Genomic DNA, 27,683 nt, shown 5'->3' on the forward strand with positions numbered 1-27,683 from the left:
ATAAACGTGCAGGAAGACTGAATACTTACCTTAAAGGCACAAAATCCCATTTAACCACTTTTTCATATATACTTGGTGCGGTTGAGGGCTCTCTCAGCAAGATGACCACTTTCATCTGTTATCTTCTCCCAGTCTGTTTGTCCAACAACAAAACCAATGGCCCTTTTCCTGTCTGCATCTTTTTTTTCTTCTAGATCTGCCCATCGCACCTATGGAGAACATACTATCAGTAGGACAATCTCTTAAGAAATCCTGAAACAACTCTAGGCTTTCCATTGCAGATAAGAATACAAGAATTCTAACTTGTACTCATTTTCATTTGAACAGGTAAGTATTCATTTGTTTTCCGATGAGTAAAGATGAAAACTACACCAGTTACATTATTTTTAATTGAACTTCCCAGGTGTTCCATGGAGTGGAAGAAAGGTACAGATGATTAGCCTTTTCCATTTCAATGCTATAATTCTGAGAACTCAAGTGTAATTACTACAATTATTTCTCTGTTCAAAGCACTGCTTTCTGCAGGAAGAATTATCAAAGATTCACTTAGTGTCTTCATTTTCTGTACAACCTGTCTTTCAACTGCGCAACGGAAACATCTATGAAACTACAGAAAGACAGTGTTAAAGAGCAACTCGGCAATGAATCCATGAACGAGGGACAGTTTTCCCCTCTATCTTCTGTGATGCATTTCTATTTAAATCTTTCCACTGTTTCTTTACACTATATAACTTCTTCATGCATTTGTTATCTCCCATCCTCTGTGGCTCTTCATGGTCATGTAGATCACTTGCATTCATCCTGTTCAAACATATACAGTCACTCCCTCACCCACAAAACCCAGACACTGATGGGAGGGAGTGCCACAGGGAGGAGGGAGGGAGGGAGGCTACAGTCCAGAAACTCAGCTGGAACACACAGTTGCAGGACAAGAAAAAACAGTAAGTGAAGGAGCTCTTCCTTGACATCCTAACTGATTAGTCCCATTCAGGCTGATTTGTTACTTGGGGACATTGCCTTATCACCTTTCTGCCAGCACCTCCCTGTTCCACTTTCTACCTGGATTTCCCCAGACATTCCTGCTGATAAGCAATGTCTGCTTTCTTCCACCATCACTTCCTCTGCTGATGCCTTAGTATCTCCATTTCCCTCATGCACGCTGTCCAGTACTACCCATGTTTTCTACCTGACATTACAAAACAAAACAAAGCCCAAACACCAACAGTTAACTCAAATTACTTTTAGTGGCAAAAGCTGGTCTTTCTATTTTGGAGACAAAAAAAAAAAAAAAAAAAGTATTACCTCTTCCTATTACCTCTCTTTCATCTTCCTCTATGATTTTTTCCCCTTTTTTTCACAATGGTATTTTGAAGATGTAGCATTTTGTGTTCAGAACAGAACTACATATAAAGTGGTTGAAGCCAACTTCTTACACAGTATCTCCCAAGCTTTATGCAAGGTATATACAGGAGGTAATGTCTACAAGACTTAATTGATATAAAACCTATGTAGCTGATACTTTCCTTAGATGAATCTTTTTGAACATAAGAACAGTGTACTGTTTCTCTGCCTACTTATTACAAAACCTAACAAAAAATAGCTTAATAAAATCATCATCTTGTCTTGGAATCTGTACTGTATATCATGCTATCTCATCACAAAACATACAGCATAAGAAAAGGACTCTATGGGTTGCTCTGGTTGCAACCATGGTTGCACCATCTCCCCTAGGAAGAAACGGGACATGATTCCATTCTCAATCTCAAAAGCCATGCCATGCGTAGTTGATCTTTATTATCTACAATCCCTCACTTTGTTATAATTCATCTGTTTACCTCTGGAAGACCCTACTCTCAAGAATGTCCTCTTACAGAATCTAATGGAACAGCAAAATGAAAAGTGAGTCAGTGAAATTGCCACATTCATAGACACTGAATGACTTGATACAAACTCTTTTTCACAGAGATTGCTAAATGGTCATATACAGACAGTAAGTCATTTGAAAATTTATTACCCTTTTCTTTCCAGGTTCAGAAGCACGTGTATCATAGTCATCTGGAAGCTGTAGATAATCTTCCATTCTGCTGGCAATTGCTTCCCAGTCACGTTTCCTTTTAGTGCCAGTCCGCAAACCATCCAGCTTGTCTGAGAACAAACACAGAGCCTCAGAGTTAAAGGAGAATTTTTTTCTAATATTCACACAAACAAGATGAGAGTGGAAAAATTTTCAAAAGAATAAGCAGCAGAACTTGTACGTCCAGCTTGTCTTGACAGGTGGAATGATGAGAGTTGAAATAAATTAGAGAAGACTCAACACCATTTTCAAGTTTTATTGATCTTTCACATTAATTGTTTGGCAATAACACTCAGTCTTGTTATTTGTATGAGGGAGAAAAGCTTCCTCTTCTGGATGTTCATACTATATGGAGTCTGTCCTTACAGGTACAATATAGCCATCAATAGCTAGGAACCACAGATCCACCTTTCTGAATTTGAACACAATACTAAAGCTGTAGCATTTTTTGCAAATTTGGGGTTTAATACTGTGTCAAACATGGCATACATGCAGTATCAGGGAACAAGTGACGATCATATAATTTAATGCATCAAAGACAAGTTTTTGAGATACTGTTTCTGCTAAACAAAAAGGTCCTTGGAAACCCTGATCCCCCCCCTTTCTTTTTCTCTCCCCACAAGGAAAACACACTCAAAATCCTCCAGGACTGGGGAAAAAAAAAAAATCTCAGAATCTTTTGTTTCACGGTGTAAGAGGTCAGTCATGAATATCTGAGCAGTACGTTTGTCCAACAGTCATAATTTTCTTCTTTTTCTTATTGAACTGATAAGGCATGAGGAGAAACAATTCCATTTCTATGTTCTAAAATTTTGATCCTCTTTGGACACTTATTTTCAGTGAAAAAACACCACCTTCTTGCAATTATGTAGCAAACTGCTTTTGGAAAGGAGATGAAGTATTCATTGTAAGATTACAAACAACAAAGCATGAAAATGAAAAACGGCTTTACAAGTCAATGGAAATCCTAGTACTTCTGTCAATGTATGCTACCATTTTATAAGCCAACAATTCAAGTATGTGCAGAAGGAATACTAAGCTTGGCAGTTATATTCTGTAAACCATTTCCAGTGATGTCAGTAACATTGTTTCAGAAGTCACTGCTGTAATTAAATTCACCCACAAAAGACCTCAGAAATAAACCAAATACAAGGCAGCATATTTTCTGGATAGCAGAAGAGGATGTTCAAAGGTATGTATTTAAAGAGCTCAGTTCAGAGATGAGGTTTTTCACTTAATATGGGAGAGAAAAGAGCAACAATGGAGATAATGTGAGGCAATGGTGAGGTAGACATGCTAGTATAATTTAAATGCCATAAACTAATGAAGTAATTTCTCCCTCATACAACTCTAAAATTTTTAAAGACTCCACCTTTGCCCTGTTTCCCTGGACAGATATAGAATTTCTTCTAAGAAAACATTTTAATCCCCCTCTGCCTTTTAAAAAAGCCAACATTTAAGAAAACTGTGCAGGGTATTTGTATCTGTAACATGATATCTTGTTACACAATTCAGTTAAGGTTCTTCTTTTGCTCTAAGTTAAATCTGCTCAATTTGATGTTCAATCTCCACAGAAAGACGGCACTCGCTCTAGAAGACAAAATTGATTTATACAATATTCCTCCGTTACTCCAGCACATAATGTACTTGCACTGTTCTTCAGTATTACTGTCAGATCAATCGGCGTAGATCATTTGTAGCATAAGGGTTTCCAGAAAAAAATTACATTGAAAAGGAGAGCAACAAATGCATTGAGGAGCATTTAGGAACATGAAGAACTGAAAATTCAGGAGCTCTCTGTTGGCAAGTTTCTGTATACAGACATATTCCTGCTGGAAGGCAACATGCTATGATGCAAGTTCAGTCGCCCACTCCCTGCTGCACACAGACCAATTGAAAACATCGCCAAGAAACGTGTAACTCAAACATTGCTAGAGGAGTTCAGGAGGCGTTCAGAGTATGAGGTTCCCCTCTGTCCCTTTTTGTTACTGCTACACAGAATTTATTTTACAACGTTATCTCCTTCCATGTTTGAAGTTGGATTGCCTTTCCAGAGAGATCTGCTTCCATCCATACTATCATGGTTCAAGGTACATGTGCCATGCAGTAGACACACTACAGAAATGTCAAAAGCCTACCACAAAGCATTATTTCAGAATATTCTTTTCTGAAAATGAGACAAGGTGTCATTTTTGTAACAATGGTGCTCGTAAATATTTATGGCAGATGATTATTTAGTGTTAAACTATCAAACATCATTTTACCATTTCAATTTTAAAAACAACGAAGCAGCAGCATTTCTGAAAACCCACAGAACTTAAAAACTCACCTTTAGAATTTTAATAATAAAGCATCTGAAAGTAACTGACTTAATTAGCTCCTTCAAAAACTAAATGAATCAATCAGCTAAATTTTTGCCCTCCTTATGCAAAAGTCAAAGTTTTATGTAAAATGTTATTTGCATTCCAGAGCAAATTTTACAATGGTATCAAAACTTCAGCTATGCCAGAGCTCATTTCTCCTTCCCTGAAAGTCTGCAAAACTCACCACTAAGCCACACTTTGGAACAGAGTATTGCACTAAACACTGCGAATACAGTCAAATTTTAAAAATGTGACTCCATTTCTGTAAATTTAAATATAAGAACCCGTGTGCACCATGCACTGAGACAGACCAGTGATTAGACTTTAGAATAAAAATGTGGCTGTGCACTCACAACACATAAGGAAATGATATACCACACACATACTCAGAGGAATGCATCACCCCTGCCACAGTAAATCTGAACCAATGCAAGAGCTCTGGGGCATACGGTATGGTGATTGTCACAAGTCAGCATTGCAGCTAAAGAATTCAAACTTTTCAGACCTTTTCTGAGGCTTATTACAGTCAGTAAGATCTTATTGTGCTCTCCTGTAACAACATCTACTCAGAAAGAAAACAAAAAAGCAAAACAAGAGTTACACTGCTGGTTTTAGATTCTGCACTTGTATCACTTCTGCAAATGTGTGCCCTCTGGAACTAATGCAATAAACCTGATGGGCAGGCCAGCTCCCAGGAAATAACTAAACTTTGGAATAACAAATGCATACTACAGTTTACATGCCTTTCAGGAAATAATTTTAATTGTTCATCTACAACAAAGTCTTATTGTGAATTAAATATAATAATTCTTAATCACAGACTGCAAGTGCTTATAACGCATACCTTGAGCTAAAAGTTGTCTGCCCTTGCAGAGCAGTTTTTCAAAGAAACAGCACTCATTATATAGGAATGCCTCGCTTTTTTTAAATGTATGTTCTGTCAGAATCTACTTTTAATCTATAGTTCTATGTATTTATAAAAATGGATCTAGAAGGTAGTTATAAAAGTAAAATCGTGAATACAGATTTAATAGAAAGACATTCTCAGCACCTGTATCTGTGTCTTGCAGCATGCTAACATCCAGTTTGTTAATGGAGTTTGATTGTTAAAGGATTATTGCAACAGCCTTGCAAGTAACTTACTTTAGCATAAAATTGACTCTGTTGCTCACTCCCCATTTTACATTTAAGTGGAGACCATATAGAAATTCTGCTGTTTATATTATGGAGTTTTCATATGGGAAGAAACACACCACAGTTCTTTGTTTCTATTTGTTAGCAGTATTTGATCACGAGAGAGGTAAATTTTGAAAGCTATCTGTAAGTTTCTGCTGCAGTCGCAGTCTCCACATTGCTAGAAACTACACATAAAATATTTTTAGAACACAGTTTTGACTCCTGTGATATTTATAAAATGCACGGGATGACTTAAGGTTCACTGTATGCAGCGCAACGCATCTGTTCTACTGCTCAGTATTTAAAGAAGTCCATGTTATTTGGAATACAACACAATGTATCAGAACGTTCTTCAACAATGCAGTTTTCCAGTACTATGATTTGGTATATAATTGGGAAAAAAATTATAAACTTAAGAAACAATCTTAAGATATTAAACCAATCAACTCTTATAACAAAAATGCAGAGCAATCCTGAATTAATTCTGTCTAGCTGCCTAGCTGTTTGATACACTGGAACCATTGAGTACAAGGCTCCTCCAGTCGTACTGCAGGTGCCACAACGTCAATATATTCCACAAACATTTAGATGACTTAAAAGAGAGCACAGCAGCAGAAGAGATGGTGCAGCTAAGCAGTTAACAGTAAAAGATGAAAGGCTGCTTTATGTAAGCCAGAACTTCTAATGCTATTTCTATGGTGCAATTGTGATTTTGGTTACTGGGAAGTAATGATACACAGGGCTGTACCACACATGCAGAAGCAAACCTCAAAATGTTAAGACATGCTGCGTCCCATTCAGATATATTACTTCTCACAGACATGACAGAAAATAGCAGTTTTATGCAGATTGCATTGATAAAATCTTCACTGAGAACCATTACTGTTCTTAAAAAAAACCCACCCAAACAAAACTGATCGTAATGACTAGAAACCCTTTTCCATGTGTACACTTTCCACCATAGCTGTGACGCATGCATTTCAACCTGAAAGTTGCTTTTGACTTTGACAGAATCCTAATATTAGCACTTATGTCTAACGCAACCAGCAGCACTAATCAGAACAAGAAGTGCAGCAAAAATAGTGCCCTTGTGCTCCTGGAAAGTCCATTTTGCATCCTACTAAGGAGAATTCTAGTACTCTCCTGGAACTGAAAAGCATAACCAACTTTAAATTTTCAATACCTAAATTGTTGAAAAGATACGCCAACGTCTAATCATTCAGAACCAACTTCAAAGCATGGCACTACTTTGTCCTCACACATGTCAATTTTGGAGAGCAAGAAACATCTTCGACGCAGTTAGCTACTAGGCATGTCTCCAAGAAAGTAAGAAGTTACTGACGACATTTAGGCTTCAAAAAAAGGTATGCAGTATGAACAAGAATGCAGTGCAATGTAAGTTGACTCTTCGGTTTTTATAATACAGAAGAGATGAATAAGAATAGAAATAACTGATTTTTTAAAATTTTAAGACAGAGTACTTTCCTTGAACAGATGGAAGGACAATTAATGAGTATATAAAACAGCGATGGTTAGAAAGTCATAACTCCCTTGCCTCTGCCAGAAGACAAATTCCTTTTCTGTACAGATGCTTTTGCAGTTTCACACACGTGTATGAGATCAATAAATTTATTTGTCCTTGGTAAGGAGGCACAGTAAGAACAAAAATTCAGGTTTTGCAAACATCATCAGATACCAACTATAAGAAACAGGAAAAAAATAAATACCCACCTAGCTTTGCCTCAGAAGTGTCCATCTCCCATTTGCTTTTCGGAATGTAACCCTAAATCATACACAGAGAGAAGCTCGGAGGATTAGAGAGAGACACACATGCAATCACTTTTGAACTGGAAACAGCATTATAACGGGAGCTTAAGGTATTTCTTTTTGTAAGGCACAATTCTTGTTATCAGATGAAGGAAACAAATTACTCGGTATTTCAGAACTTCTGCATCCACTTCCCATTCAGTGATTTTAGCAGCCCTTGCAAATGATTACAAGAGTGCTGCCCTCTGCAAACACAGAACTCCGGAATGAGTTTAACAGACAGCAATGGCGCTGTGTGCACAGTTACTATATTATATTATCCCAGGTGGCAAAGTTACTGCAACACAACTTATCAGGCATAAAGAATATTCAAAGCTTTACAAATACAAATGAAAAAGTTACCGTAGTCACAAGCTTTTAAGAATATATTCCCAGATTTATGACACACAAGCTTCACTTAATCCTTCCAAAGGGACATACTAAGTTCTTGTATGAGTGGTTAGTCCACAACTAAACAAAATTCTTTTTTTAGTTTAAATGAGAGTATCTACTGAATCACTAAGTATTATTTTTCATTTTAAAATAACCCTCTTAGTTCAACGATTCTTTTAAAACACTTTTTCCCCTACAAAATGTCATCATACGTTTTACATGTAATGATATTTAGCCAGTTTATTCCTTGTAAATGAGTACAATGATATTAAATTTGGTAAAAAGTATTAATTTTAGATATCTTCTTGTTATCTTTTCATTTTATACTCTCGGATGAGTAAACCCTTCCTAGGCAACCCCTTATAACTCATGTCAGCTGCTCAGATTTGTTATAAAACTACTTAGGTTTCTCTGCAATCGCATAAAAAGCTGAATGTAGTGAAATGGAACCCCTGTGAGAATTTCATTATTTTAAAGAATGATTTTTAATAGAGAGGGAAAAGAACTACTCTAGAAGATTTCAACAAGAAAACAAACAATCCACAGACCAGTTTTATTACACTAACTTCTTTCCTGCTCTATTTATAGGTTGCCTCCACTGTGGTAAATATATACTTGCATTTGTTAATGCTAAGGGTTACTAAATCAGAGCGTACTATTCCAGAGAGCTACACTGCTTTTGATTACGTTCAGCATTGCTCTTCCAAAATCCTTGAAAGACCTTTTTTCTATCACACATATATCAGTGACTTGAGATTATCAGATCTCTGTATTTTCTTGTTTTTAATCAAGTCTGTGATTAATACAAACTAAGACAGTTTGTGCTGCAATATTTCCATGTAACAAATAAATAAACTTCATGTATATATGTATATTTATACTTTTAAACCAAGTTGCACATTAAAATTTGCTGAGAAAGTTTACACCACAGCTAGAAGCCTGTATTGAACAAAGTGATGTGTGATACACTGGTGAGAACACTTAAGTTAAATGCATCAATAATTCATACCATCAAGCACAGAAAAGCAAGAATTGTCTGAATGCTACAAACAACCCTATGGGAGTTGATAATAGCAACAAAAGAGTGACTTTGATGGTGTGAAATGGCCTATTGTGTGCTGAATCTGTACAATATCCTGGTCCTCAGATAGGATAAGAAAAGACTCAGACTTCATCCTTTGGTACAAGACAGTTGGATGTTTCAAGGACATCTGCCAGATGGCAGGAGCTTCAGACCTCTCTTTTTCCACAGGATTAAATGTAGCAAAATGAATTGAAGAACCCTTACCAACTGCTCTCAAGAAGGCAACAGATACCAAATACAGTGTACTGTTCCACCTTTCTGTCTGACATACCTCTCTCTGAGATTAGCCATGTGACTGAGTAGCAGAGATTACATACAGCAGATAATTCTTTGCTAATTTTCATCTCTTGTGAATCTGAATAGAAAACATTCTTATATGTAGATTACTTTTAGTTATTAATAATTTGCATAGTTTTTACCACCAAGCTTTCTCCTTGTCTCAAAGAAAAGGACTATTGTTATATGTGCTGTACATTAGGACACTCCCCAGAGCCCATAAACACATACATACATACATACACACACTTATGCACAGGTGTCTCAAAAGCTAAAGACAACTTTCTCTTCTAGATATAGCTCATTTCCAAGAAATGAGACTAGCAGCCATATTCTTGTAAACATGGGTGCATCACTGAAATGTTCTAACCACACTTTATGCAGTCTCATACTCTGTGCCAAAGAATAATTTAGTAAAGAGAATAAATGAGTCATGTTGCAAAAAACAAATGTTTATTAAAATCCGCTCTTCCTAAGCTTTATTTTTTTTAATTCTATATTTCAACTGCTTTCTAAACTGCCACTCCTGAGGAATAGTAAATTTCTATCAAGAAAAAGGACTTTGCTTGTCTCAGACATTTTTGGTTACTTCCTGTTTATTGGAGTTTAACTGCTTGGTTGTGGGAACCAGGGTTTGACACATTCAACTCATCAAGCACTGACCAGCTGCAGCTCCAACACACACCAAGAAGTTACATTAGGAAGCCTTCCATGGACTTTTAAATACATACCTAAGAACGTCAGCCCTCAGGGCAATTCTCTAACCTTCATTTATCCAAGAGACCTAAACCCTCACCTTGGAAATACCTACTGACAAAGTCAGCGAGCCTTGGCAGAGAAAGCATTCTTCTTCATAACTGTTGTCATACACTGTGACAGTTGAGAAGAGTTCTTTAGACACGTGAAAGGAAATAAGCTAAATTAACGTTTGCCCATTCTTCCCATCCCTCCACTTAGTGTAATTCTTACATAATCTGGAAGACAGCGCTATAGTGTACTGCAATTTATAAATGTCTGTAAGAGGCACATTGCCATGCTCCACTGATAATGCTGTTTGTGGCACAGACTCACAGATTCTTAAAAAAAAAAATCAGTTCGGAATAATATGATTTAACATTAAAGTTCTCCTAGAAACGTTTACTGAACAAACGACTAGAAATGTGTGTATTAAGATTGCACTGCTAAGAATGGCAATGGGTTGGCATTTATAAGACTGAGATTCTCCCTCAAACACATTAACAAACATTTCATTAGAGATGGCTGATGTGTCTCCTACCAGTTCACTTTCTTCCTCCTCTGCTGTATCCTTCTTCACTTCTTCTTTCTGGTCTTCAATATTTGCATCAAAATCCTCCATCTCCACCTGTTCCAAACCACAAGGCACAGACTTACAAGGCACTGCTTGACTTCTAAGTATTATCTTTTTAGCAGAGTAAGTAGAAGATTCCAAGTTCAAATAGAAGAGGAAAGAAAGGATTCATCTTGGAAAGTATGATGATGCAATATATATGAATACTGGCTCCATTTTGGCTTCCCTCAGAAGCAGGTTCCCTTCTAGCTACAGTGACAAACTGTGTGGGAAAGGAGCAATCGTTTATTCTCTTCCTTCAAGTGCATTCTTTATGCTACCGGTATCTATAAACAGTAAGATACTTCTCTTGCTTCCCATACAACCACATTTCAAAACTTGAAATCTCAGAAAAAGATCCTAAACTTGCCATTTACACATCACTGGAATGGCGCGCTCTGCATAGAACATCTCTATCAAGCCTTTATGTATTTAAATATCACAGTGAAGAATAATAACCACAGAGATTAACATAATAAAGAAAACGGATGCTTTAAGACATACATCTAACCCTGCCCATCTAATGGAATACTTTTTGTGGTCTACACCTCTAACCAGGATTCATGTGCATACTATTGCGTACCTAGAACTCTTGAAGTATGTACAGTTCTTCATTACCATTAGTAAAGCTTTGATACACACGGAGTAAATCCCAGATCTGGCCTTTTCTGAGTCTACTTGAGAGCTGAGCCTTTTGTTGTCCTCTTAAAGATTACTATTTTCCGATACAAAGAATTTGGAGATTCAAAAATAACCTGTTGACCTCATGACAAACTGCAAAGAGTAAACTCCCATCCTACTTCAGCAGTTCACCAGTTTCTATGGCGATGGCAAGAGCTGTTCTGACAGCAACATGCAGCTATGGTACATTCACGATGACCATATGACTAACACACTAATTTATTCCCAGAGCTCCTGAAATATCCTGCCAAAGAAGAATGCAACAATACAGAAAGCTGACACACCAAAGATGCACATCACGGCAAACTGCAAATGGAATAAAAAGGCAGCATATACATCTACAGCAAGTGTAATCTTTTGCCACGTGTTATTTATTTATTTCTTCATTCTCTGCTACAGGTCTGTATTTCTCAAAGCGGGGACCAAGAGGAGCTCAAATTTGTTCATTTACTTATTTATTTTATCAAACTACTTCCTCAAATTATGATCCAATTAATCCAGTAACCTGAAACAGTGCTGAGTTTCATCTGAGAGAGCAAAGATCCTCTTTAACTGGTACTCAACAGTTGCTAAAGAGCAAAGTGGCTTCAATTCTTCCTCAAAGATGTGTAAGTCTGGGCTCCAAAAAGGTGATAAAAAATAGCATGTACCTTCCCGTTTGGGTAATTGATAAGAATAATAGAATACACTTGTCTGACAGTGATTCTGGCTTTCTGTAACTGCCCTGTTGTGATCATACCCTTCTCTGCTTTGTATTTTCAGTATAGTCACATCTACATAATTTGTAATTTTAACAAGCACAGAGATTCTCACCTCTTCGATAGCAGCATCCTGCAATAGAGAACGAATGTCCAGGCGCATCATGTGACGTGGTGCTGCCTCCCAGTGATCGGACATCTAACAAAAAACAAACAAAAATGAAACACCTTAAAAAAAATGTAAGAGATTGAATGGAAAATTGGGTTTCTGATCATGAACAAGATGTATCTGTACTTAAGAGAAGTAATTTCAATCAATCCCATGAAATAAGTACCAGCTCTTCTTAGAGGAAACATGTAAGCATTATGTAGCCTGAGAGAGGTCAATAGTTTTCCAACAAGAGCAGACCTGAAAGCACAATGAAACCTATCATTAATCCTATGACTCCAGATGTATACAGTTACCCTGCTGATTTCTTTTAGCTTGCGTCCGTGAATATTCCTCTTGGAACACGTCTGGTTATCTGCACTCATTTCAGCTAAGTACACCTAGAAAGAGAAAGACAATATTAAATATTGTAAATAAATTTTTAGAGCTCTTTTTCTACCTGGTGATACACTCTGCAGTTGTACATTCTAAGAAAGGTCAATTTGTAACTGTAGACCACAGCATTTTTCCTGAATGTGGGAGGGACTTTGCATTCAAAAGTTTAGAAATAGCAGCATACAGGTACTAGCAAGTTCAAATGCTTTTTAGGTTCCATTACCTCAAAACCCTTGGTTTTTGCAGCACTCCAAAACTGTTCAAAATGTCGCACTCTATCATTGATAGCATCAAGGATAATGAAGGGGAAGAAGCCATCATCCAAGGTCTTTTTGAAAGTTTTAAACATGCTGGTACGATAGGTCTCTTCCATATCAGCTTCATATTCATACTCCATCACCTTTATCAAGGACAAAAGCATTTAAGAAAGAGGACACCTATTAAATTGTTAATGTTCAACTGCTGAAGGTCACGACCACAAAGTACACTGGTATGATAAAAGCATCTTCCAGGTCAACTTTTAAGAATTTGCCCATTCTGCCCTTAAGTTATATTGACTTGTTCTGAAAAACAGACCTCTGCGCTCTTCCAAAGCCACAGACTGAAATTCTGATTGCCACTGTGTTGTTTCAGAATGTCGTTTTTTATCAAGATAAGCAACTGAATTAAAAGTACCTTCTTTTTCACTTTTTTCCCTGTATCTGGGTCTCTCTCTTCTTTTTCCACTTCAGTGATAAAATAGTCATCCAGACTGAGCACTCTTGGTGCAGGTCCTCCACACTCTACTTCCTTATCCTGGGGGGAAAGCAAAAAGGAAACATATACTCTTGCTGTAAAAATTCCATTCTGCTACAGAGGATCTTCAAAACACTTCTGGCAAACAGCAGCTCCCTGCTCTATACTCAAAACAAGAAGAGAGCAGTATCCCTCATGCTTGCTAATAGCGGAGGGGATTCATATGCCACATGAAGACACGGAACATGAAATAACAACAGGCTGAAATTCCAGACAAACAGAAAGAAAACAGCAGAGGAAGCGCATGCAAAAGACAAGCAGCGAGTGGTTGTTTACGTACCCTGATGAGTTTTGCTACATGTGTCTTTCCACTGCCAGGCAACCCTCTCATTATGATTACAATCTGAAACAAAGATCATGTAAGAAGACAGGATACTGTACTACCTTTAACAGAATCTCTTTTGCAAAAATTTTCTTCTAGAAAATTATGTGCTCTGGGCTTACACTTTTGCATATCATCAAGAAAAGCCAGTACCATGCCTCACTGCCTATTTTACAAACCAGGTTGTGAGGAATGGTAGTAGTTCCACAGAATAAGAGTATATGATGTTGATAATCATGCCAGCAGCTTATACTGCATAAGATGTTACAGAACTGATTCAGATAAAATTAACTGAATGAAACTTGTCTAAATGTTTTATAGCCGGAATCTTGTTCTTTCTTATTTTATACGGTGCATTGCCAAATCTCTGACTCCGTGTAAAGCCACGTCTTTCCTCTGATACATCAAAAACCAAGTGAAGATCTCAGAAGAGTCTAAAATACATTAACATTACCCACTAATGGGAATTTCATCTTAGCATTCCCAGGAAGTTTACATCTCCTGTGGACTCCCAAGAGCTACACTACAACACTCAAGGCATTTGCAAAGGAACCAAGAGAATTTCCAGAGCTTCCTCAAATGTAGGCTTGTTCCCAACATATTACACTCATGAGCATTTTATCCGAATACAGACCTCATAGAAACCGACTGTTGCTTTCACAATGCATACTCACTCTCTCTGGCCTGCTATCCCGTCCTGGTGGCTTCAAAATATCATCTACATTTTTAGATTCTGGTTTCCTTTCCACCCGTGGAGCAGGTGGTGGCTGGCGGGGCATTGATGGAGCAGAAATTGGAATCCTTTCCTCAGGGTAATTTCTACGATCACCTTCAAATTCCAGTGTTTGGACAGAAGAATTTTCTTAGTTCAGTGAAATAAAAAAATTAAGATGTTCATATCCAGCTGAGCTGATTTAAACACACCTTCATTATTTTAGGATAAATTCACAGATTTGTCCCCAAAATAATTCAAATTTCTAATCTTGAACCTATTGCAAAGATATTTTTTAGCCGAGTATGTAACTGTTGCATTCCTGATCTCACCACCACTGAGAAACAAAACTACATGACACTGCCCAAATAAATTTTCCTAAATTACATATGCTGAACAAAGAAATACTTCAAATCAACTAATCTTCACCTCTGCGAGTCCATATTTTTCATAATATTCTAGCATGGCTTCAAGATTGAGAAACTGTACCTCCAAACATGGAAGGTCCATGCTCATATGCTGGACGATCCGTCTTTCGTTCATATGGTGGTCTTTCAAAACCACCCCGCCTGGAGGACGGATGGTCTTTCTTGTCACGGTAAGACTGAGTCCTTGAAGGTGTAGTAGGAAGAACCCTGCCAAAAAAGTATTTTTTCGTATTTCTAGAATTTCTACTATACATCCCAGAGAGAAATGAACATGTACCTCACAGGCAAAATGGACAGCCTGATATCCGATACAGCCTGAATTGTACTGATTTCAATAGTGTTCCAAAACCATGTACCTATCATCTCGGGGATGCCGCTCTTTGTCAAATCTCTCTCGTTCGTAGTCCACAGAACCACGGTCTCTGTGCAATTCCCGCTCTCTCTTGAAATCCCGATGATCTGTGTTGGAATTACCTTGACGCTCAAAATAAGGCTCACGATCTCTTTCTCTGTTGTAACGACCAGGGTGCTCTGAAAGGAGAAACCCAGGGAAATCCAAACTACTAAAACATACTCTGAATTTTTAATTATTTTTGAAGGAAAAGCAACAAACAAAAGTGTGAGAAAAGTATATAGAAACACATGATGTGAGGGCTAAAATGGAATTAATCAGCCACTGAATCTCTTTTCCAAACTGTAACAGACAACCATACCATGAAATCCTACTTAAAGCTACAAAACTGAATTTTTAAAGTGGCTAAGTCATTGACTGCATTACTCCTCTTGACAATATAAACTGTTAAGTCTTATGGGCCTCTGAAGAAAATAAAGTCGTTCTAGCTTAAACAAGAGTTACTTAGTTTAAAATATGCTTTTAGTGCCTTATAACTTTTCTTAAGAGCTAAGTGTCTGAGAGCTAGCCAAGTGCTCCCTACCTTTTTGAAATGTTTGCCTCTCTGGTAGAGGTTCTGGACGCAGGGTTACCCTCTCCCCATATGGAATCTGTTCCACTTTACTGGTGGTTATATCTAGTTAAAAATAATAAAAAAAATAATCAAGGTCTTAAAATACCCCGCTTCCATTTCCTTTCCTCTGTCATGAAAAGCAATAATCAATGGCATTAAAAGTGACTGGAATAACTTACCAAAATTTCTTTTAATGGATAATGCAAAAAGAGCTATACATAAATACACAACACCATGGTTTTGAAAGTGTGAAGCAGGTTTGTGTGTGTGTTTAAGTATGCGTATCACTTTATCTTAAGAATGGGACTTCTGCCTGTTCAGATAAGTTCAGGTAGCACACACGGTCAGAAGATTATAAACATTAAAATGCTCTGAAAGTTTCAATAACTCATTGAACTACTGTATTGTCAAGATTATTAACTGAAACAGTCACTTTAGATTCCTAACAGTGACAATTTTTCTAACACCTTTTAGTAAAACATTTACTTAATGGAATCAATATGGCTTCAATTCATTTTATGGCACCTTAGAGAGAAAAAACGTACAATGCACGATTTAAGAACTTCTTTACAACATTATTTCACTCCCGTTAAAAACTAAGAATGAGGGAAATGAATTCTATTAAAAAACTAGTATTGAATTTTAGCTTTGATAAGCTCAATACTAAAAATCAGAGCCCTTCACCATTTGTGTGTTAAATGCCTGTTTAAGGTGCGTGCCCTTCAGAACTAGAACTTTATTTCCCTCCCTGTCTAGAGGGTACCTCACACCCATTAACGAGTATATAATGCAAACACCAGTCACATTCTGCTTTAAGTTACTAAGTCACACCTAAGAACTGTAACAATCCAAAGTACTTTCTAGCACAGTTATTTCCATACTCAGCTACAAAGGTATAAGGGAAAGCACCAATATCAATCTAAATATAACACATTGATGTGATCACATCAGTTGGTGTTTATTAGAAGCAGATGTGGCTATACACCATTTGGTTCACATGATTATCACAACACTGGAGAAAACATTAAACTCAAGGCTGGAGGTTACAGACTCCTTAAAACTGCATTGCTTAGCATTAGATTGCAATGTTCACAGCCCACAGGTCAACTGCAGAACATCTAGAGCACGCTTTGAGTGGCACATTCCTCTAGAAAGAAGCTAGGAGGACTAATTAGCTCTCCGTTACAGATCAAACGAATACACTGTAATACCCACCTCGCCCGTGGCCATAATCCACAGTTTGCTGAATTACAGGTGCTTTAGGAACCGGGGGAATAACTGGAGGAAGGGACACTGGTACAGCTGACGGAACAGAGGTGTGAACGGCAGGTAGTTTCACAGGCGAGGAGACAGGTGGAGGCATCATTGACTCTTGTTTACACAACTCGTACTCCATATTTGCTCCTTTATCCTCATTTGTGTCCCAGAGTCCGTGGAAAGAATCTTCATCCCAGCGTTCCTGTTCCACAGCAGAAGGTGATGGTTTTAAAGACTGATCATGACTTGGGGTTGTAGTTGGAGTAGAAACTGGAGCATGTGGCCTTGTCATAGGTGTAGCAGGCCTTGTCAGTGGGGCACTTGGTCTTGTCACAGGGGTGGGCTGTCTGAACAACACGGGAGGCTTTATAATAACAGCAGGAGAAGGTTTAATAGCTTGGGCTTCTACTGGTGCCTCTGAAGATAGCTGAGAAGAGACCTAGATGCAGAAAGCACTTTTAATGTAGATCTGTAAACTAACCTTCTCATATCCTCTGTAAGTCAGTAAGCACAACGGCAATTGGTAATCAAATCATAAGTATTTTCTAGTACCTCCATCAAGGTGCTACAGGTAGGAGGACAGTATTTCAAGAACTGGTGGCCTGAATTAATTTGGTGTTTGTTCACTATGTGAAGGCTTAAATACTATTTATTTTCTCCTTCAAAATAACCTTACCAATTTAAGCTCCAGTAGGCCTATCTCAGTTCAAAAGTGTCTACGGTTTTATTCCCAAAGATTCCTGCTGTCTGCAAAGATTCCTGCTGTCTGCAAAGATTCCTGCTGTCTGTGAGGAGGCTGAAAAAGTCTGAAAGTAGGGCAGCTTGGTGATGCACAATAGGATTGATAAGGCCAGCTTCTTTCTGGAAGTCAGTGGAAAAATTCCCAGAGAGCAGAATCACCTGGAAACCCCTTAATGAAATCAACATCAGATCAACATAAGAAATAGGGAGGTCTTGCCCAGTGGAAAAAAACAACAAAACAAAACCCCTTCATGAACCAAACATTCCCACGGAGCCCCATGTGCTGCGTCACAAGTCTTTTCAGCATCACAGCAGATGCCAAGTTACAGGCAGCCTTATTAGCAACATGCAACAAAACTTGCAGAACGGTTGTAGATACAAAGCTGAACTTTGTAGTAACAGTTCAAAGTCACAGCAGAAGTCTGAAGGCAGGAATCCCAAGAAAGAAAACAGTTGTTTTAATACCTTTAGACAGATAGGTGAAGTAGTCTGAGATACAAAATATCAAAGTTGAGTAAAGTCAATTCCTAAAGGCATCAACTTATCTGCAGTTCTTGGTAGCAAACCTGTTCCATTATTTTACTTTATAGACACTGTAAACAAGGAAGAGGCCAACTAGGCAAAAAGAAAACTCGCAGTGCCTCATTCCCTGCGTAACACTTCTGTGGAGGGAGAGACAGACAAAGCTTGGTCTGGCTAAATGTCAGACCCAGAGGTCAGTACAGCTAAATTTATTGGTACCAGTAACATTGGGGTTAAGATGTGCTGAAGAATAAAGACTGTGCATTGACTCAGATATCTCCTCCAATATACATTTAACAAAATTGTTTATTCATTCTAGGAAGGGTTTATAAACCTGAGTTAACATGACTGCAGAGGCTCAGCTGGTCTCTGACCAGGTATGAATTATCAATAAAACAAACATAAGTAGCTGAGAAGAGTTCCCAGAACAAACCATAAGATTAAGCAGCAGAGGAATAACTTGCATCACAATGGGAGATGAAGTCATGAAAGTACACAAATGTGAACTTCCATGCACTTTATGATATTCCAGAGGGTAATGAGAATTCCTAATAAAGACAGCAAATAGAAAGCTGATGCCCACTTTACGCTGAAATATCTCAGTTTTTGATGAACCAATCCTCAAATTTCTCTCTTTAACCTCTTCAAAGAGCAGAAAGCTCTTAAAGTAGAAAAAGCAGAGCAAGACCGGAATTAAAGACAGTATCAGAACCTAGCAGGGAACAGGAGGGTATTCTCATGAGCCTTATGCCCCTGTTTTGGAAGAGCTCACTGTTTCTTGCATATCATCCCACAGCAGTCCAGGCTGTTGAACCTCAGGCACTACTGTCCCCAATGGGTCATGCTCAGAGGACACAGTGGACTGAACGAGTAAGAAAGGCTTTCGAAAAATCTAAAGAAACTATGAAGTTGCTTTGCCTCAACAGAAGATTGAGGAGGTTGTAAGGGCTGCTAGGGAGGCGTTCCACAGAGAAGTTTGACCATCAGAGTGCAGAACTGATCTGACATACACATTAACAGTAATTGTTACCAGCGTGTTATTAAGTTAACACAAGATTAATTTACCTGAAAGGCACCTGGCCTTGTGGTTGTGTTCTGTGATCTAGGAGAGTCCTGTGTGGAAATGTCAGGTTTAAACTCTTTCAACTTCTGTAGCTGTTCTTTTTGCTCTCTGCATATGAATCACAAGAAAGTGTTATCAGTCTGTAGCTCAAATGCAAAATTAAAGAAATCAATGCTCACAGTGAAAACCACGTATTATGCTAGCACTAGGGGCCAAGCCCAAAGGAGAAAAGGACACAGCAGACAGCAGACTGTAAAGACACAGTCAACACTATGATTCAGAAAACCCCTGTTTCAGATTCACCTAACCACGGAGGTATTTAATATATTAGCTGCCTCCTTTTTTGATCACAAATTTCCTCTGCAACATGCAATTATGCTTTTGTGCTTGGCTAGAACCACTCCACTTTGACAGGAAAGATTTTAGCTTCTGGCAACACCTTCTGCAAACCAGAAGCCCACTGGAGATGCATGCCCTAGTGCTCTCAGTGACTTGCTCTGGGTTGCACACTAACAGGATCGAGGCCAACACAAAGCACAACAGAGACTCCAATATTTAAAAACAAAGCAGTGATGTCAGCTTTTGTTTCCTTGTTTCACGTATCAAAATGCTACCTAGTCTATGGAGCGGAGACCAGGACCAGCAGTGAATACTACAACCACCACGTTACAAAGATCTATCTATTCAATACGATTTCCTTTCAGTTTTTGTTTGCATCTTTTTATCTAGTTTTTTTACTGCTAATAATCCTTTATTGATATTAATTGCGTGTATTAAAGTAGTGCCCAAAGAACAACTAAGAATGGGATCCCTCTGTACTAGGCATAACAGAGGTCATCCTGACTAGCAACCCATCTGTTCAGTGCAAGGGGAACTCAGCTTACAGAAAGGGATCCAAAGTGCTGCATTAGTAGAAAGAGCAAACTGAGCAATTGCTAGCCCTTAAAAGGTCTTCTTTACATCTGGCTTAGGAAAAATACACCAGACGACAAATACAGAACAGCATGCAGCTCAGAGCATGCTGTTTTACACACAATAAAAGCAAAGCCAGATGAAGGCTTTACCTTTGGAGATGAAAGCATTTATGCACCACACTACTGGCGTAACTCTTGGCTCAAAAAAAATATCAGCAATCTCCTTATGGTTGCTCCTACTGTTCAGACTGGGGTCATCTCCTTATAAGAACCTGACGAGAAGTACTAGTGTAACTAATTTTTAAGATTATCCTCATATTAAATTAAAAATCAGTATCAGTAGTGTCATGTTTATATTTCCCCTTTTTACTGACTTAGAGGTATATATATCTACTTTCTTACATAAAATGTTTCAGTTCCTGTGTTTAAATATTTCAGCCCTAATAAATCATTCACTTAGGCAGTGATTCCCAAACTATGGTCCTTAGATTAAGTCCACTGGATTGCAGCCAGTCACATTAAACAGCAAAACATATGCCTGGCAACCTAAGGCAGTGGGAAAGTTAGGAAGCTGAAAATGATCTGTTGCTCCCAACTTTTGGCAAATATTGCTTTATAACACAGATCTCACAGTTACTAATACCTGTTGAATTAATCTAATTGCAGTGAAAGATTAAATTGTTCAGAATAGAAGTTCTCCCTTTTTAAAAAATTATTTTTCTTGCATTTTGGCATGCAACTAAGGCCTTCCATATGGGACAGATGCTTAGCAATCTTTTGAGTCTGAAAACAAAACAGCTTCAAGAAAAGCACAAAATGTCTCTGTATCTTTCAACATGGCTTAATGTAAATGTAATAACGATAACAAAGCATTCATTTTAAGTGCCCATTATTTTAGCATAATACTTTGTTTATGGTATACCCTGGCTTTACTAGGCACCAATCCTTCGCTATCTCTCAGTAATTCATGAACAGGATGAACTACACGAACCTCTGTCTCCAAGATGCTTCCTCTTTTCTCTACAATCTGCTCTGAAAGATCTCATTCACTGAAAATAGTCAAAGAAACTCAACTTTCAGGGTTTTTTTTAAATATATTTAATGCACCTAAACCCATACACCAAATCACAAAGATAGCATTCGGATAGACAGTATGTGCTCCATTCATTCTAATATTACTAAATTTACTGAGTCCTGGATGTTTCTGATGTTTAAGAGGATATTCTATTAGTTATTTTGAAATAAACACCTATTAAAGCCTTAGGGAGTCTAGTAGCTGCCTTCTAAAATGTGGTCTTGGTGAACTCTTGCATTCATCTCCTCCTGATTGTTATCACTGCTGTTATGCTGTTCCTCAGAACTAAGATCAACCAAACTTGACGAAATTATTCACTGACTATGCTGGATTTCAAATGATGGAGCATTGTAAAAAGAAGAAAGAAAAAACCCACATATGCTTTAATTAAAAAGTAAGCAGTATCCAAAAATTAAATAGGTCCCATTGTGTGAATTAAGAACCACATTAATGTAGATCTTGACAGGCAAGTATTAAAAAGCAATTAGCCACAAGCCCATCTGACACTAATAAAAAGACTGAAAAGCAATTATCAACAAGCTCATTTGAAGAGAACAAAAAGATTGGTCAGGTGACGTGGACAGATCTCTTCCTGGAAAGTAACAAACAGGGAATGCCATATTCATGGGGAAAGGGACAACCATCTATTTAAGAAAAAAAGTCCATCCACAAAAGCTGTGATGGAGGTTCTCCAAATAACTTCTTCCACATGACCTCCTACTATCATGCTGTGGCAAAAAGAAATGAAACCATTACTGCATAAATCAAGGAATGAATCAGTAAAGGAGCACCACCTCCACAGAACGGGACTCCCATGCAAAGTGACAGAACCAGGCAACTCACCGAAGCATTTTGAGCTCCTGGGCAGCCTTCAGAATTATCTCATGCTGTCTTTGGCTAAGGACCATCACTCCTCCCAAGGACTGGTCAGAGTCCAGGTTTGAATCTGCTCCCAGCATGTCAGATGAATGTGAAGGTGGAGGAAGGGATGAATCTGAATGATCATCCAAAGACCGCAATCTGTCTCCATCATCTGGATACCACCTATCCGACAACCGTTCCCTCTCCCAATCAGTCCTTTCAGGAAGGTAGTCTTGCTTCTCCCGCCATGTGTCATATCTCTCTGGATACTCTCGAATCCTCAGTTCCCCCCTGTCTCGGAGGTCTCTGTCATAATGATCTCTGTTCCTATCCTCCCTCCACCTATCTTCACGGTATCTGTCCAGAGGTGGTAATGGTGGTAGAGGAGGGATATCCAGGTCACGGTTCCCCATTTCTCTGTCATCCATAGGTCTCATGTCCCAGTCTCTATCCCATTCTCTGTCTAAATCTTGATCATAAATGTCTGAGGATCTTCCAGTCCTATCTAGATCTCTCTCTAGTTCCCTCTCTCTTGGCCTTTTCCAGTCATCCCACCATGAATCTCGTCTGTCATGGTCAGATGATAAAGGAGGTAGTGGTGGTAGGGGAGATAATGGAGGCAATGAATGGTGGGATTGCAACCTGTCATCTCTGTCATATGCATCTACAGAATCATCCTGATAATCAGAGTTGTGATCTCTCCAGTATCGTTCTCGTTCCCAGTCATCCAATCGCTCATGCTCCAAAGAAGGGTCATCTTGACTATCTAAAGGAAATTCATCTTGCATTCTATCATCTTCATGACCCCAAGAACCCCTGAGTGTCTCATCTCGATGGTAGGGAGGCAACTTGTCAGGGTCATCTCCTAGGTGAATGGGTTGATCTATATTGCCTGTTTCAGATCTTCCTGCTTCCCTCTCCCGGCTACCTGCCCTCCTGATGGGACCCCTCTCGCGGCTACCTGCCCGCCTGACCGGGCCCCTCTCGCGGCTACCTGCCCGCCTGACCGGGCCCCTCTCGCGGCTACCTGCCCGCCTGACTGGGCCCCTCTCCCGGCTACTCGCCCGCCGCATGGGCTCCCTCTCCCGGCTGCCCGCCCGCCGCATGGGCTCCCTCTCCCGGCTGCCCGCCCGCCTCACTGGGCCTCTCTCCCGGCTGCCCGCCCGTCCCCTGTCCCGGCTGCCTGTCCGCCCAGCTAGCTCTCTGTCTCGGCTAGAGAATACTCTCTCGTGGCTATCTGACCGTCCACCCAGTCCCCTCTCTCGGCTGCCAGACCGTCCATCTGGCATCCTCTCCCTGCTGCCTGACCGCCTATCTGGCATCCTCTCCCTGCTGCCTGCTCTCCTGAACATCCCCCTGCCACGGATGGACGCCTGCCTAGCCTGCCCTCTGCCTCTGTATACATATCCTCTGCCACGGCCATCGTCCATCCTGCCCATTCCCCGGCCATGGCCATCATCCATCCTGCCCATTCCCCAACCACCGTCCATCCTGCCCATTCCCCGGCCACCGTCCATCCTTCCCATTCCCCGGCCACCGTCCATCCTTCCCATCCCCCGGCCACGGCCCATTCCCCAGCCACGGCCATCCCCCTGCCCTCTGCCACGGCCATCATCCATTCTGCCCTGGCCCCTTCCTCTGTTTACTGGTCCCTTGCCTCTGTCTTCATGCATGAATGGCCCTTTCCCTCTGCTTTCTGGTCCAGGTAGACCCTGGGCGCTATCTGAAGCAATCAATTGGCCTTCTGGTGAATCCAAATCCTGATTTCCTGTTACAGGGGTTACCGCGCCGCCTGTTCTTGCAATACCTGACTGCAAAGCTACAGGGTTACTAGAAAGGGATGTTGATTTCTGGTTCTGAATAGGTGGAGTAGGTGCTTTGGACTCTTCTACTTGCTGGTTAGGATCATGAGAACTCCACGTCCACTTTTTAGGAGGGTCTGAAATGGTTTCTTTGACTTCAGGTTTGGATGGTTCCTGTTGAGTGTTTGTCAGGTCCTCATTTGGCTCAATGGGACCTGCGCTCTGTGCATCAGGAGTAGACTGTGTTCTGCTTACACTCTGCTGATTGCCAGCTACGTCTGTAAAAGGTTCTTTATTTTCTGACTGTGAGTCTGTCTGTGACTGCTGCTGCTGCTGCTGTCCCAAATGAGGCCTGGGCCCCCTCCACCGTGGACCACTAGGTCGGGAACCATGTCCATGTGATGCATTTGTTGAAGTATAAAATTGTGCTGCCGGTCCTCGTGGGATAGTCCCCCATCTACTTGAAGACTGTCCATCTGTATTCTGTCGGTCAAAACGTGACCTGTATCCTTCTGAGCGCTGGGAGTCAAAACGAGGCCCTCTCTGTCTTGAGCCTTCAAATTTGTCATATCCTCTTCCTCGAGGTCCATCAAATCTATAGATGACATAATGGCAATTTTATTCAAATGAACATGTCAAATTAAAATCCTCTAAGAGAGAATTTCATCCCCCCCAAAAGTCACTTCTAACTGATGAATCCTAGTGTGCCTTAGGATCAATCCCTACTGAACCAGTGCAGAAGCAGGAAGACATGTTCTTCAATTCAATGTTGTCTACTGAAGACCAATTTAAGCCACTTGCAGATTATGTAACCCTAAAAGGAAATTTGGCTTAAATATCTCAGGACTGAAACCTGACAAAGAAAGCTGGCAAACTCATTTGAAAAAAAGCTTTCAACTTCTGTTTAACGGAAGTTTTGTTGCAATCAACAACTCTTGTTGAACTTTTGTTTTGACGGTATGCAACAAGCCTACTTAACTATGGTGATGAATGCCGTCTAGAAAAATCTTTAAATACAGATCCTTTCAGAAAGTGCAACGAACTGTGATATTGCCCAGTTCCATGCAAGATAATATGCCTAAAACAAATACATTTTTATTGCATTACTTTTAAAATTCCTTTTGAGAGCACCTACAACTGCTATTGCTTGAATATGAGGAAATAGGTCAGGCAAACTAATGAAGAATAACTCATGCAATCGCATGTAACAAGGCTGATTTAGTAAAAAAATCCAACCTTTAAGCATATGCTCAAATACTGATTTACATAATAGACTAGAACAAATCACATTCATTTTACACAAAATAGAGAACTCGTGTCTGAAGTCAAGTTGCTTGGATGTTTGGGATTCACAGTTGTGTCTCACGGGATGGGGCCAGGAAGGCCAAAGCACGGCTGGAGCTGAACTCAGCAAGGGACGCAAAGAGTAATAAGAAGGGCTTCTATAGGTATGTCAGCAGAAAAGGAAGGTCAGAGAAAGCGTACCCGCCCCCCCCTCCAATGAACACGACTGGCAAACTGGTAACAAGGGATGAGAAGGTTGAGGTACTCCACAACTTTTTTGCCTCGGTCTTCACTGGCAACCTCTCTTCCCACACCTGTCGAGTGGATGGACCACAAGGCAGGGACTGGGGGAGCATGTAAGAGAAGATCAGGCCTGTGACCACCTGAGGAACCTGAACATACATAAGTCTATGGGACTCGACGAGATGCATCCCAGAGTCCTAAGGGAACTGGCTGATAGAGCTGCCAAGCCACTCTCCATGATATTTGAAAAGTCATGGCAATCAGGTGAAGTCCCCAGTGACTGGAAAAAGGGAAACATTGCACCCGTTTTTGAAAAGGGTAGAAAGGATGGCCCTGGGAACTACTGACCTGTCAGCTTCTCTGTGCCTGGGAAGATCATGGAACAGATCCTCCTAGAAGCTATGCTAAGGCACATGGAGGACAGGGAGGTGATTCAAGACAGCCAGCATGGCTTCACCAAGGGCAAGTCCTGCCTGACCAACCCAGTGGCCTTCTATGATCGAGTGACTGCATCAGTGGACAAGGGAAGAGCTACAGATGTCATCCATCTGGACTTCTGATAGGCCTTTGACATGATCCCCCACAATGTCCTTCTCTCTAAATTGGAGAGATATGGATTTGATAGGTGGACTGTTCGGTGGACGAGGAATTGGCTGGATGGTTGCATTCAGAGGGTAGTGGTCAACATCTCCATGTCCAGATGGAGATCGGTGACAAGTGGTGTCCCTCAGGGGTCCATATTGGGACCAGTACTGTTTAATATCTTCATCAATGACATAGACAGTGGGATCAAGCGCACACTCAGCGAGTTTGCAGATGACACCAAGCTGAGTGGTGCGGCTGACACGCCTGTGGGATGGGATGCCATCCAAAGGGACCTGGACAAGCTTGAGAAGCGGGCCCATGTGAACCTCATGAGGTTCAACAAAGCCAAGTGGAAGGTCCTGCATATAAGTCGGGGCAACCCCCGGTATCAATACGGACTGCGGGATGAAGGAATTGAGAGCAGCCCTGCAGGGAAGGACTTGGGGATACTGGTGGATGAAAATATGGACATGAGCCAACAATGTGCGCTCGCAGCCCAGAAAGCCAACCATATCCTGGGCTGCATCAGAAGAAGCGTGGCCAGCAGGTCGAGGGAGGTGATTCTGCCCCTCTGCTCTGGTGAGACGCCACCTGGAGTACTGCTTCCAGCTCTGGGGTCCTCAGCACAGGAAGGACATGGACCTGTTGGAGCAGGTCCAGTGGAGGGCCACAAAAATGATCAGAGGGATGGAACACCTCTCCTATGAGGAAAGGCTGAGAGAGTTGGGGTTGTTCACCCTGGAGAAGAGAAGGCTCTGGGGAGACCTTACTGCAGCCTTTCAATAATTAAAGGGGGCTTATAAGAACGACGGTACTGACTTTTGAGCAGGGCCTGTTGCGATACGACAAGGCACAATGGTTTTAAACTAAAAGAGGGTAGATTTAGACTAGATGTAAGGAAGAAATTTTTTTTACAATGAGGGTGGTGAAACACTGGAACAGGTTGCCCAGAGAGGTGGTAGATGCCCCAACCCTGGAAACATTCACGGTCAGGTTGGACAGGACTCTTGAGCAATCTGATCTAGTTGAAGATGTCCCTGCTTATTGCAGGGCGGTTGGACTAGATGACCTTTAAAAGTCCCTTCCAACCCAAACGATTCTATGATTCTGTGGATATTAATTCATTACCGCCTAGTTACCAAAAGCAGTTTACTTGTTGCCAAATTTACTGTTTCAGTGAGCAATTTACCAAACAAATTCATTTATACAACCTCAAAGAATTTTAATAATCCTGATAAGTTAACACAGCAAACTGCCTTTTTTGACACACTTCATCCCCAAAATTCTGAAAATTAGTTCAAGCCAGTTCTTCAGAGTTTCTTGAGAAAAGTTAATTGCTGAAAAGAAGTGAAGGGAGTGTGTGGTTTTTTAATATGTCTAGTCATTACCTGGGACTTTTTAGCTGGGATGGCAGCAGGTAACACACAATATTTTTAATTTATCCCAAGTTCAGTTAAAAATTTATTAGGACTCTCTTTTCTACGAACTATATTGAGAAGAAACAGTAAACAGATTTTTGGGAAAGCTTTGATAAAACCCTAGAATGGTCATGCAATCACAATATAGGAATGCACAAGGGTTACAGTGTTAATTAAATACTGTAACTATGCTCAAAACCAGAGCTCTTGTATGTGCATTCTAAAAATTTTTGATTATCCATAGCCTATCATC

General features: G+C 40.1%; 1 protein-coding gene across 9 annotated transcripts in view; it reads right to left on the bottom strand.

The window, feature by feature from the left end:
• The window catches only part of YLPM1 (YLP motif containing 1), a 40,478-nt gene that overhangs the window by 1,829 nt on the left and 10,966 nt on the right, over positions 1-27,683 (bottom strand). Inside the window, exons 5-20 of one of the 9 annotated variants that reach the window (XM_082316671.1) lie at positions 22,081-24,495; positions 19,251-19,356; positions 16,881-17,124; positions 15,636-15,728; positions 15,057-15,231; positions 14,762-14,907; positions 14,235-14,422; positions 13,519-13,581; positions 13,119-13,238; positions 12,667-12,843; positions 12,365-12,448; positions 12,015-12,098; positions 10,449-10,535; positions 7,345-7,396; positions 2,015-2,145; positions 30-209 (exon numbers count right to left, since the gene is read on the bottom strand). In XM_082316671.1, the coding sequence (XP_082172797.1) occupies positions 63-209; positions 2,015-2,145; positions 7,345-7,396; positions 10,449-10,535; positions 12,015-12,098; positions 12,365-12,448; positions 12,667-12,843; positions 13,119-13,238; positions 13,519-13,581; positions 14,235-14,422; positions 14,762-14,907; positions 15,057-15,231; positions 15,636-15,728; positions 16,881-17,124; positions 19,251-19,356; positions 22,081-24,495 (4,312 nt within the window). In that variant the 3' untranslated portion in view covers positions 30-62. Of the gene's footprint in view, positions 1-29; positions 210-2,014; positions 2,146-2,183; positions 4,242-7,344; positions 7,397-7,417; positions 7,626-7,651; positions 10,043-10,448; positions 10,536-12,014; positions 12,099-12,364; positions 12,449-12,666; positions 12,844-13,118; positions 13,239-13,518; positions 13,582-14,234; positions 14,423-14,761; positions 14,908-15,056; positions 15,232-15,635; positions 15,729-16,880; positions 17,362-19,250; positions 19,357-22,080; positions 24,496-27,683 lie in introns of those variants that run through there. The other 8 variants (XM_082316668.1, XM_082316667.1, XM_082316669.1 and 5 more) reach the window with 8 other exon arrangements.

Source organism: Platalea leucorodia, assembly GCF_965183815.1.
Source record: "Platalea leucorodia genome assembly, chromosome: 7".
Classification (NCBI taxonomy): Eukaryota; Metazoa; Chordata; class Aves; order Pelecaniformes; family Threskiornithidae; genus Platalea; species Platalea leucorodia.